At 51.9% G+C, this 12,923-nt stretch overlaps 1 protein-coding gene across 1 annotated transcript; it reads left to right on the top strand.

The window, feature by feature from the left end:
* Nucleotides 1–1,727: 1,727 nt before the first annotated feature.
* Nucleotides 1,728–12,651, top strand: HAS3 (hyaluronan synthase 3). Its single transcript, XM_058279791.2, has 4 exons — nt 1,728–1,849; nt 4,921–5,556; nt 8,399–8,500; nt 9,295–12,651. The coding sequence occupies exons 2-4, from the start codon at nt 4,921–4,923 to the stop codon at nt 10,216–10,218; spliced, it is 1,662 nt and encodes a 553-aa protein (XP_058135774.1). The 5' UTR covers nt 1,728–1,849; the 3' UTR covers nt 10,219–12,651.
* The last annotated feature ends 272 nt before the right edge of the window (nt 12,652–12,923 follow it).

The following is a 12,923-nucleotide window of genomic DNA, read 5'->3' as shown; positions in this document are numbered from 1 at the left end:
AAAGGTTGGGTCACCTGGAGTCTCAAGTCTTCAGCAATTCCAAACAATATCCCTGGACATGAAGGAATTGACCAGGGTTCTGGGAGTCAGTGCACCAGAGAAAGGCATTTCTCAGGCATTTATTCGACCAGCAGGGACCTTTGAACGTCCTGTCACTGAGAGCTCTGGAGGGCATGTAGAATTCACAGCATCGGCAAAAGGATGTGGTTCTCTGGTTTAGGTTAACTTTGTAGATAACATTTACTGAGTGCTTTCTCTCAAGCTCTTCAATCCTCACAATCACCCCATCTGTGGGATGAGGACGCATCTGAGTCTCAATCACACTGAGACTTGGTGCCACACAGCTGGTTACAGAACTGACTGATCAACTCCAGATGCTCTCCTCTTACCCAGGGCACCTCTTCTCCCTCCACATGTTCATTCACAGTTCTACTGGGATCTTCAGGTGGTCTGAAGTTCGAAATACATTTTCCATTATGGATTCAATACTACTTTCAAACAGACATACGAATGTTTGAATACATAGCATACTAGTGGTGATTTTCTCAAGCCAAAGTGTGAGATGACTTAATTTTGTATTGTAAAATGGAGTGGCTGGAGTAGGTGTGTCATGGGGCCTTCCTTGTCTGGGGGCTTTGAGGAGTGAGCAGACAAGTCCATGAGCCCCTGCGACTTCTGAGAGGACAGGCTTGTAGACTGCTACCCACGTTCTTAGAAATTTGGGAAGCAGTAATGGAAATGGTCTCAGGCGTGTTTGGAGAATATATAAATTCAGTTTTTACTAGTCTTTATCGTTTCTCTCCAAGGTTTTTTTCAAGATGTAGAAACTCAGTGTCTTCAGACAAGAAAGTAAATTTTCTTGCTTTGCTACCAATTATCCTCCTCTCCCCACCCCTCCACCCTCCGGCCCCCAATCTACAACCAGCTTTTAGAGAACTGGGAACAACTGCAGGTAAGGTCAGTTTGGAATTTAGGGAGTCGGGAATGTCAGAAAGATATAAAAGGGATAGGAGATTTTGCCTTGAAGACACCGGATACCTCCAAGGTCCCTGAAACGTCTTTTGCAGTCTTAAGTCATCAGCGCCCCAATGCGGAATTCAAAGCTAAGATGGTCACAACTGTTAACACCTTCTTTGACCAGCCTTTTCACAGCTGACAGTTACTCTCTTCTGCACTCCTTTCTTGCGGACGGGAAGGTTGTTGTGCTGTCTGGGTTTTAGCGAGTACCCTATCCGACGAGCAGCCTCTCCGCGTGCAGAAGTCGGGGGAAGACTTCTGTCGGTTCTCGCACTTTGCAGGGTGAGTAGGTTTAGAGGCTTAGAAAGCTGGGCGGGCGCGAGGAGTCAATTTTGGAAGTCCCCGCGGGTAGTCGTGAACGTTAACAACGCTTCGGGTTCTAGGTCGGGCTCAATGACCGCCTCCCCACGGGCTGCCGGGCTTTGGCCGCGATGGGGAAGCCGTTTCCGAGAGGGCGCAGAGCCTCCGAGTCTCTGGGATCCAGAGGAGTCTCGTCCACGAGGGAGCCCTCGCCCGCACCCCGCACCCCGCACCTGCTCAGCGTGGGCCGCAGGGAGTTCCCTCCGACGCAGCCGGGAAGGGGGTGCGCCCTCGGGGAGCCCTCCCACTCTTCCCAACTTTCCCGGTCCCAGGGCCGGCGGAGGGCGCCTCTCCCGGCGGGCACGCGCGCGGTACTTAAAAGAGGCTCGGCGGGGCCAGCGCTCGGCAGTCGGAGCGCGAGGCGGCGGCGCACCGTGGAGGGAGGCCGGCGGCTGCGGCGCGGGAGCGGGAGGAGGGGCATGGAGCAGCTGCGGGCCTGCTGAGCACCGGAGCGCGGGCGGCCGGCGGCACGGTGAGCGCGGGGCCCCGCGGGCCGGTCACCTCGGCGGGGCGGGCCGGGCCCCCGGACCCCCGCGGCTTCCGCGGCCTGGCGCGCTCCAGGTCCAGAGCTGGGAGGTGGGCTGCGGCATCTCCAGGCTTCCTGGCGGCTCCTGGAGCCCCCTCCCCACTGACCCCTCCTTCCTTTCTTCCTCCAGCCTCTCCTCCCTTCTTCCCTTCCGGCTCCCGTTTTGTGAATGAATTAGGAGGCGGAGGGCGGTGCGGGGAACGAGGTTGGTGGCAATCTCCCCCGCGTGCCCCTGAGCTCGCACCTGCCCCGGCACCAACACGCCCGGTCCCTGTGGGTTTGCTGGGCCACGAATGCCGGGTCCCCCCTACCCGCCTCCCCCAGCCAGCCACGGCCGCACGTGCCCAGAGACTGGACTCCTTTTCTGTTGCCGGCTCGGATAGGCCCGGCGGGCGGCGGGCCGCGAGGGAAGGAGCCCCCGCTCTGCGAGCAAGTTTCCTTCCCGCCGCGTGTGGGCCCCGCAGCAGGGAGCACCTGTCAGCTGGAGAGAGGCTGCAGACCCGGTAGCCCCGCAAAGTTTCGGTGATAGGTAGGGCTGCATGCGTCCGTTCTTGATAGGGTTCCCCCTCCATCGTTGGGGATGGGGGGCCGACCTCGAGGAACGCCCCCAACCTCGTGCCCTTGAGGCGGTGCGCGTTGGCCTGCGAGGGCCGAGGTCCCGTGGATTCTTTTGGAGCGATGCGTGAGTGGGAAGGAGGCGGTCTAGGCTGCAGAGGCAGACCTGCCTGGGCAGAGGCACCCCGCCAGAGCCCGCAGGAGCACTTGCTTGTACGTGGGTTCTCGGCTGCGGGACCTTCTTGGGTCCTCTGTAGAGAGAGATCGCCGGGGTGGTACCTCCAATTCCTATGGGGATGGGGCCCCGCCCGGGGAAGGAGGAGACCCGCCACACTGGGGCTGTTGCCTTTGTCTGCCGGCACATTTTGCCAAGGTAGCTGGGGCCCGGGGAAGGTGAGCGGAGCCTGACTCGACTGTGATTCCTTGGGTTTTCCGTTCCTTCCCGGCGGGCTCGTGGGAACCCGGTACGTAGGTGTGGCCAGCGCCCCCTTTGCCGGCAAGCGGGGCTGAGACGGTGTGGGGGCGGGGGGAGAAGCGTGGCCAGTGCTTCCCAGTGCCTCCCCAGCTGCAGTAACCTGTGGGCACCGCCTCAGTAGTGCACCGAGGCGGGGCGCAGGCGTCCGGCGGGGGGCTGGGCCGGCCTCGGCGCCCCCCTGCCGCTTCCCAGCGCGCAGGCCGGCAGCGGTGCCCGCAGCGCCCCCTTAGCATGGAAGCTGTAGAGGGGGACCGAGGCTCTCCGGAGGCGCGGATGCAGGGCTGGGGATCCCTGTGCCGCAGGCGCCTGAGGGAGTGGGGAACCGGGGAAGCCTGGGCGTCCTGCAGAGGAAACACGCGCAGGCTCTCCGGGATGGCGAGGCAGAGCGCACGGAGGCCGCACTTCCCGGAGTGGGGAGGCTGCCAACAGCTCTTTCCGGACCGAAGCTGCTGAAGAGCTGCGGGTGCCCAAGTCTCAGGCTGACTTGGGATGGTGAATACGTATTCCTCCCCTCTTCCATGTGAGAGGTGGGTCCAGAGGTGCAGTCCTTGCTTTCGTGGCAGGAAGGTGGGTTTGCGTTGGGGGTGGGGGAGAGTTGGAGGAAGACATCATTGTCTGTAAACTTGGGAGGGTCACAGGATTCACCACATCAGTCGGGAGGCGAGGAGAGGGAGAAGGCCTGGGTCAGAATAGAGGGCGGTGGCCTCTCCTTTCCCTGTGGCCTCTGGAGGAAACCACAAGCAGCCTTGCCACCTGGGTAGCTCTTACTGCCTGGAAGTGCCACCATATTCTGAGAAATGATTTACTTGAGGCCTATGAAGAAAGAAACCATTGCAATCCTCCCGGTACCGATAGGGTATCGCGTCTGAGAGAAGGAACTTGGGCAAGGTCAGGCAGCTGAGAGGCAGGAGCGCTGTCTTCAAGCGCAAGACATCTGGTGCTGAGTCCTGGGCTATTTTCATTATAGCACAGCTGTTTCTAAAATCCCTGATTTAGTTGAAAACAGGAACATGGCAGCATTTCTAGGAATGGCAGGGAAGGGGGACAGCACATATTCCGTGTGGGCACTAGGACCAAGCGGACAGGGCTCCCCAGAGGGCTGCCCCTCCGGCCGCTGCAGTGGTGGCTGCGGTTCCCTCTGGCGCCCTCAGGCACTGGGCTCCAGGTGGGCAGTCTCATTTTCCAGCTCTCATTTCCTCTTCTTTCCCTTGTCTGTTTCCCCTCTTTGCTTTCTCTTTCTTTTCCTTCCCCTCAAGTAAATGAGAAAAAGGTGAGGAGGCAGAGAACACAGGGAAACTTTCTCTTACTGATTTTGCTGTGAGAAAGGGAAGCCATTTCTACACACGTACACACCCTTATGTTCTCTGCTTTATTTTTCATCCCCCACTTTCTTCGTGAGCCTCAACAGTAGTTGTGCTTTGCTGGTGAATACTGCCCTTCCAGAGTGCAGTGCCCTGGTGGGTAGAGGCAGGTGAAGCCCTTGGTGGCTGCCTCCTTGCCCCTGCTTGTTCCCCTTGCCCTCCACCCGCCCCGCCCCCCTGGCCAGTCCACTGCCTCTGACCTCATGGCTCACCCCTACTTTATGAAGACTCTGGGTCAGGCAGATCCCAGTTCTGCCACCTACCAGATTGGTGTCACATATATCTCTCTAATAAAAATACTATTGTTAGCTGCTTGATATATATAACCCATTTAACCCTCAAATATGTTATGAGGTTAGTACAGCAATCACATTTTACAGATGACTTAACTAAGGGGCAGAGGTTAAGAAACCCAAATACAATCACAGACAGTAAGTGGCAGAGCTGGGATGTGAGCCCCAGTAGCTGGCTTCTGAGTCTAGTTTTAATCATGCTTAAAAAGTGGTAATGATTTTTATTAGTGGGTTACTTCCCTTGCTCTGGGCCAGACTCTGAGAAAGACTGTTCCCACTGACTGCAGACACTGCCTCCTGCCTGACCCTACATCTCCCACCCTCTCCCACCAGATGCCAATACAGCTGACGACAGCCCTGCGTGTGGTGGGCACCAGCCTGTTTGCCCTGGCAGTGCTGGGGGGCATCCTGGCAGCCTATGTGACAGGCTACCAATTCATCCACACAGAAAAGCACTACCTGTCCTTTGGCCTGTACGGTGCCATCCTGGGCCTGCACCTGCTCATCCAGAGCCTGTTTGCCTTCCTGGAGCACCGACGTATGCGTCAGGCCGGCCAGCCACTAAAGCTGCCCTCTCCGCTTCGGCGTTCCGTGGCACTCTGCATTGCTGCCTACCAGGAGGACCCTGAATACTTGCGCAAGTGCCTGCGCTCAGCCCAGCGCATCGCCTTCCCTGACCTCAAGGTGGTCATGGTGGTGGATGGCAATCGCCAGGAGGATGCCTACATGTTGGACATCTTCCACGAGGTGCTAGGTGGCACTGAGCAAGCTGGCTTCTTTGTGTGGCGCAGCAACTTCCACGAGGCGGGCGAGGGCGAGACAGAGGCCAGCCTGCAGCAGGGCATGGACCGTGTACGGGACGTGGTGCAGGCTAGCACCTTCTCGTGCATCATGCAGAAGTGGGGAGGCAAGCGTGAGGTCATGTACACGGCCTTCAAGGCCCTTGGCGATTCAGTGGACTACATCCAGGTAAGGATGCCTCTCCAGGAGTTTTAGGTCTGGTGTTAAGTCCCTTGCATTTTTTACACCCTTCCTCTGCACTTAAGGCAACAAAGTATAATGCTTCTGAACCCTAATCCTGGGACCAAACAGAACTGGGTTGGAATCCTGGATCTGCTATTACTTAGCTCTGTGACTATTGTTCAGGTCTCTGAACTGATATCCCAACAATAACAGCTATGAAGTATACGGCACTTCATACATGTAAGCTCTTTTTAATTCACTTGCCTCTGCCTCTAAGAGATAAGTACTGTTCTCTCTCTCTCCCCCCCCCCCCCCCCCCCCCACACACACACTCTTATCGAAGGTGAAACTGATGAAGCACAGAGAGGCTAAATAACTTACCTAACATCCCACTGCTAGTAAGGTACAGAGCCAGGATTCGAGCCCAAGCAGTCTTTCTTGAATCTGCTCTTACCATTATGCAATACTACTTTCACCAATGGCAACATGGAAATAAGCCTCTTCTTACAGAAGTATGATAAAGATCAAAAGAAATGCTCAAAATGTTATGTTATAGTCATGGGCCAAAACTCACTTTCTGGTATCAAATTTGTATATGGAAGGTGGAGGGGCACAGGTGTGCATCCTCTACCAGCTTCATTTTGCAGCAGTCTCAGCAGTGAGGTGACCCTGAGCAGACCCTGGCCAGTGTCCAGGGGTCATTAATTCCAGCCTAGAAATTGAATGAGGTTGACAGAATTGACATAGCTTCAATTTTCAAGTAACAAAACCTAGAGAGGACTGAGTTCCATTTCAGTACCAAGCAGAAACTGAAATTCAGGATTCCTGATTTTTGCTAATTTCTCCCAGCATCCTTGCTTCTTCCTTTCCTTCACACCTCTCTCTGCATATTTCTGCACCTGGCAGAGGATTTTGCTCATCACTTGGTAAATACTTGAATGAATAGTGAATGAACAGTGGTCCTGTGTGTCTTACTGAGAGCAAGCTGAGTTAATATTATCTAGATTTTTTAAAAAAAGTCCCCACCTAAAATTATCATGCCATAGGTTTTTTTTTTTCCCTGTTTGAAATTTGAATCCTCACATGAGATTGATATACTTTTTTTTCTGACTTCCTAGGCACAAGGAGGCTTGTAGGGAGGGATGAAAGTCTAGAGGGCTGTTTGATTCCTGCTGTTCATCTGGGGTCAAGGGGCTTTTGAGAAACGTTCCTGGTGGGGGCAAGGAAGTCCAAAAGGCTTAGAAAAAGCTCTGGCACATGCTCAAGCCACAGTGACTTTGTCATTCACTCCCCTGAAGCACAGGATCCCCCAAAACCTGCTCTGCCACATCTCTTCCTCTTCTGATGACTTCCTGTGTGGATCAGCAAACAGGTTCACACACCTGGGCCATGCCTTTCTTTATGTCTCCAGGTTCACTGCCCAGAGGCAGTCTTGGCCTAGAGCCAATGAACCCTTGATGGATTCCAGCCTGCCTTCCAACTTAGGCTGTGTATCTTTCCCTTTGTGGGAGACAATCCTATTCCAGCCAGCTAGCATATGAGCTCTTCCTTCCCTGGTTACCCCTGCTCAGCTAAGATGACCTCTCTGGAGGGAAGGAATGGGTTAGGGTCAGGAAAAGAAGGGGTGGTGAGCCAGCATCACTGGGGAGCATGGCCTATAAGCCACCAAAATTAAGTGTCCAAAGCCCACATTCAATTAATAACAGGACTACCTGATAGAATAGGACCACAAGAGCATCCCTAGGGTAGGAGGATGGCAGGCAGGACAGGGTTTAATGTGGTGATTGGAGGCAGCTACTGCCAGCTTTCATGCCACCCAGGACCAGATCCCAGCGAGAGCAGACCCTGGTCTTACAGACATGGCCCAGTGGGTCTGTGCTGAGGGAGAACAGAAGGCCTGGCAGCCACGTCAGTGGCCTCAAGGAGGGGCCTATGCCTGTGGGGAGATCCTTGCCCTTGAGGCTGTGGGTGGTCTAGGCCAGAGGTTGAAATGGGGACTCTTAAAAGCAGCCCCATGGGGCAGCTTAGGGGAGTAGTCTCTGGCAGCAGCCATTTCTTACAGTGTCTTAAAGGAGTGTCTGCTGACCCTGGTCCAGCCTACTCTACCTGTCCCCTGATTTCAGTGACTAGTTTTCCTTTTCTGCCTGAGGACACCAGAGAAATATTTTTTTTAAACATGTTTATTTACTTATTTTATCTCTCCCCCCCTCCCACCTCCCCCACAGCTCCCTCGTCTGTTTGAGCGTCGTTTTTGCACTTTGTCTGCTTGGGGTTTTTTTGCTTGTTGTCAGCTCATTGTTTTTCCTTTAGGAGGCATGGGGAACTGAACTTGGGACCTTCCCATGTGGGAGGCGGGTGCCCAACTGCTTAAGCTACATCCACTCCCTGCTCATTTTATTGCATCTGCTTGTTGCATGTCTTCTTTGGGAGGCACCAGGAACTGAACCCAGGACCTCCCATGTAGGAGGTGGGCACCCAACAGTTTGAGCCACATCTGTTCCCCCAGGGGAATATTTTGAGGCCATTTCTGTGGAGTTGGTTCTGCACAGACTAAAAACTTGTCCAGTGCTAAGTATTTCTTCCCTCCCAGGCCTGGCACAGTTTTTTTGGGTTTCTCACTCAGCCTGGCAACAGTCAAGCCTGGTATTGGAACCCTCCATTTCCTCACTTTCCTGCCTTATTCCTCTCACACCTTCTATTTGGCATAGATATCTTTGCTCACGGCTGGAAGTAAGTCACGGGGAGTTAATGTCCCTCAGGCATTGAGTGGCATGGTTGGGAGTGATGGTGCAGGGGAGCGGGTATAGCCCTAAGGCCAAAATGGGCTGACAGTTCAATTCCTCTGCAGGTGTGTGACTCTGACACTGTGCTGGATCCTGCCTGTACCATTGAGATGCTTCGAGTCTTGGAGGAAGATCCCCAAGTAGGGGGAGTCGGGGGAGATGTCCAAGTAAGAAGTAATCAGGGATTTCTGGGGTCTGGCCTCTTTCTGCTTCCTAATCCAGCTGGATGTGTCTGGGCATTCTTACTTCCTCATATGGGTGAGGGTACCCTTTCAAGAGTTTTCTCTGGTATCAAAGGGCTCAACTGTTACCCAACGCTTTTTCTGTTCTTTTTGAAACTGAGGGCAAAAAAATCACCTAACAGGTATGGAGAGAGCCTAAGTTGCTGGGAGAAACATAGTATTTTGAGGTCATGGGTCCCAGAGGGCGCTCCTTTTGGCTGGTAGTGCAGCAAATAAGCCAGTAGTATCCCTGTGGAAGTAAGGCATGAAAAAGGCAGGGACAGCAATTAGCTCCAAATTTAGACCCTTGAGAAATCCTTGCTCTTAGAGAACTTGGGTTGAAGAGCATGCTAAGAATAAGGGGCCTGATCCTCTTCCAAGGATACTGCTGGCAACACACCAAGTCTTCCCTATAAGCTTTCCATCTGTAAGAGGGTCAAGAAGGGTGGCTGGGGAATTGCACTGCATCTTTTCTAAGCCCTTTTCTCTGCCACCACCAGAGGCTACCTCCTGGGATTTAAGGTGGCTTCGAGTGCTAAAGCAATTTAACTGGGAAAATGACAGCTGATGACACAGTGGAGAGGTGGAGCTGGTGCTAGGGAGAGTAACTGGGTGTGGTTGGTTCCCCTGAGCCTCAGGTTTCCCCACTCCAGCAGGGCCACAAGTGATGGCCAAGAATCTGAGTGAAGGGCCACAAAACTCAGGGGTGAGGAGACCCAGCATCTCTGGTTCCCTTGCAGATTCTCAACAAGTATGATTCGTGGATCTCCTTCCTGAGCAGTGTCCGGTACTGGATGGCCTTCAACGTGGAGCGGGCCTGCCAGTCCTACTTTGGCTGTGTGCAGTGTATTAGTGGGCCTTTGGGCATGTACCGCAATAGCCTCCTCCAGCAATTCCTGGAGGACTGGTACCATCAGAAGTTTCTAGGCAGCAAGTGCAGCTTTGGGGATGACCGGCACCTCACCAACAGAGTCTTGAGTCTCGGCTACCGGACTAAGTACACAGCGCGCTCCAAGTGCCTCACAGAGACTCCCACCAAGTACCTCCGGTGGCTCAATCAACAGACCCGCTGGAGCAAGTCTTACTTTCGGGAGTGGCTCTATAACTCTCTGTGGTTCCATAAGCACCACCTCTGGATGACCTATGAATCAGTGGTCACGGGTTTCTTCCCCTTCTTCCTCATTGCCACGGTCATACAACTCTTCTACCGTGGCCGCATATGGAACATTCTCCTTTTCCTTCTGACTGTGCAGCTGGTGGGCATTATAAAGGCCACCTACGCCTGCTTCCTTCGGGGCAATGCAGAGATGATCTTCATGTCCCTTTACTCTCTTCTCTATATGTCCAGCCTCCTGCCAGCCAAGATATTTGCCATTGCTACCATCAACAAGTCTGGCTGGGGGACCTCTGGCCGAAAGACCATTGTGGTAAACTTCATTGGCCTCATTCCTGTGTCCATCTGGGTGGCAGTCCTTCTGGGGGGGCTGGCTTATACAGCTTATTGCCAGGACCTGTTCAGTGAGACAGAGCTAGCCTTCCTTGTCTCTGGAGCCATCTTGTATGGCTGCTACTGGGTGGCTCTCCTCATGCTGTATTTGGCCATCATTGCCCGGCGGTGTGGGAAAAAGCCAGAGCAGTATAGCTTGGCTTTTGCTGAGGTATGAACACAGCCCCCAAGGAGAGTGGGAAAAGTGCAATGGGTAAGGGAGGGAAGGGAATTGAAGAGAAAAGAAGGGGTGGGAGGGATAAGGGAGTGCTTTGTTTTAGTTTCTTAATGGTCCAAAGGGTAGCAACTGCAGTATGGCCTGGGGCAGCTCTGTTTAGAAGAGGCAATACAGACTCCTCAGGATCAGGGCAGAAAGGCGTTCCAGGCTGGTGTCTGCTTGCCACCTCTAGGAAAGACTACTACCTCCCCCTAGGATCCAGAGGGAACTCAGACGTGTGCTAAATGGAAAAATAAGTTCCCGTTCAGTGGCAACTTTTGATAGGTGAGTGAACAATGATAGGTTGTGGGAAGGGGTTCTCCTTATCCATCTGAACACAACCAGAGGTGGTGGGAATTTCCACTGGGCCAGTTAGGAGTCCCATCTCTCCTCCCCCCCACCTAGTCATCAATGCAATAAGAATGCACCTGAAATACAAGGCCCAGAAGCCTGATTTTGGGCATCAGAAAACAGGGTCAAGGAATGGGGCTTTTTTACGTGATGTAGCCCACTGCATATCCCAGGGATGAGCCAAATTAGCAGGGAGTTAGCACTTAACTGCTTTTAAAAATGTGTGTGTGTGTGTGTTCAGAGGAAAATTTGCCAGTAGTAAAAAGATTGTGGTGGTGCTAAAGGCCATGGGCTATATATGTAGGCCTTGGGCTGAAATGTGTTCCAGCTGGAAATTACCAAGACTTTTAGCTCAATTCTTAGTTTGTCTGTGTTATCTGCCAAGGAGATATGTTTTGGCCACCTACCAAGAAAAGTTAAAATCCCTAACATGCTCAGGAAGGAAGGTGAGGTCTCATGTATTTCAACCTATATACTCCTAAAATTCTTCTCTCAAATTCAACTACAATTTAGATCTAAGACAGCCTCCTCACTTCAGTTCCTTCAAAGGCAGGTTTTTTTTTTTTCCTTGGGGGTTGGGGGGTGTTTAACTGCAGTTGCCTCTGCTATACACTCATCACCATAGTTAAGTTTTTCAAGGTATCAACTGGGGCAGAGCTGGGCTCTTACAGGCCCCCAAAGCCTACCCTCAGCACACAGGGGAAGAAATAACCAAAAGGGCTGCTCTGTTGGAACTGCTTGGCCAGAGATTCCTTAGCAGTCAATAAGCATGTGTAACTTTCAATCTAGTTCTTGACAATCATCTCCAAAGAAAAGCTTTTCGTGACCCTTAAATGAACCCTCAACAAGCAGGTCATCTTGAGACTGTCCGTTCTCAGTGGCTTCTCCAGGGAATTCTTGCCATGTACTAGCCACTGTTGCATTTGCTTGCTTCTTTCCAGAAACCAAACTAGGAAATGGAATTGGTTCTTAAATCCTATGGTTCTTTCTTTTTCACTCACTCGATCCCAACTTGTCTTTCCCTCTGCTTATTTTGGGGTGAGGGTGGGGGTGGGGTGGGATGGTGGGGTAGGGGCCATTTTCTAATGGTTTACTTTCGGATTTGAAATGTCGGATCTTGACTAAACCTGTGACTTACTTATGTGTAGCTTGCTTGCGTGCTCCCTCAACTTCCGTTCATAGAGGGGCTAGTTTACCACTCAAAATCTGCACTAATGTAGAAAGGAGTTGAGAGGGCAAGCTGCTAGGGTACCCAGGTGCTTCCCAACATAGGGATGAAGTGCACTCTGAACCACAGATGGGCAAAATCTGGTGCTTTCATCTCCCATGAACTCAAGGGGTTTCCAGGTGTAGCCAAGAGTTGCTGCATCACACAGACCTCAAGTTTCTGAAAAGACTGCTCATTGATGTGGAGCCCAACCTATCAAGGCTGGGAAGAGGCAGCAGGCACTCACTAAAGGCAGTTGTTCCGGGTTCTTCTGTGTTTTTGCTGGCCAAGATGTGAACTATTTTGAGCACTACAATGGAGGAAATCCGGTCAGCCAACTGCAGCGATCAGACTTGCAGAGCTCAACTGCAAGCCTAGAGAGAAAAAAAAAAAAGGGCTTTTCTTCAGTTTTTACTTGAAGGTTCATATAGGATGATGAACTCTGGATGGAGAATTCCTGGCTGTCCTACCATCAGCTCTGCCTTGCACTGATCGCCAACTTTCCTCAGATCAAACATAGGCAGGTACAGGTAGTGGGCTCACAACATTTGACCTCGACTGGTTTTTCTAAGTTATTTTGTATGTTTTTCAATAGCAAAAAAACCCAAAAAACTGGGTCTTCATTCCCATTTCCTAAAAGGGAAGAGCCTTTATACAGTTGGACATATTTTGGGTTTTCCTTGTTTTTTGGGGAATTTTAACCAACTCTTTTGTATTTTTACAGTGATTTGTAAATGTATTTATTTTTACCTGCCTTTTTTTTTTTTTTTTTACTTTTCAGGTCAAATTTTATACTACACTTATTTGTCAAAATAAAGATTCTCACATAATTGTTATATCTCTGAGCTATTTCCTCCCTCTATTTATAAAAGCCAGCTCTTAAGTCCAGTTTCAAAAGAGGCGCTTGAGGTAGAAATGTGGTTTTGTCAAGGTAGTTCCAATGGAACTCAAAAGTAGGATAATTTGTCACAACTACTTCTGAATCTGGGACTATGGTAGCCCACCTTTTGGTAGCTTTTACTGGGGGGAGGTGGGGGCACGATCTTTGACAAAATAATTGGCAGATAAGTGAATCCTAGCTAAGGCTAAACCACAGCTTGCTTCCTCT

The sequence above is a fragment of the Dasypus novemcinctus genome, chromosome 18 (assembly GCF_030445035.2).
Source record: "Dasypus novemcinctus isolate mDasNov1 chromosome 18, mDasNov1.1.hap2, whole genome shotgun sequence".
Taxonomy (NCBI): domain Eukaryota; kingdom Metazoa; phylum Chordata; class Mammalia; order Cingulata; family Dasypodidae; genus Dasypus; species Dasypus novemcinctus.
Note: the sequence above shows the minus strand (reverse complement) of the source record. Positions and strands in the feature narration are given on the sequence as shown.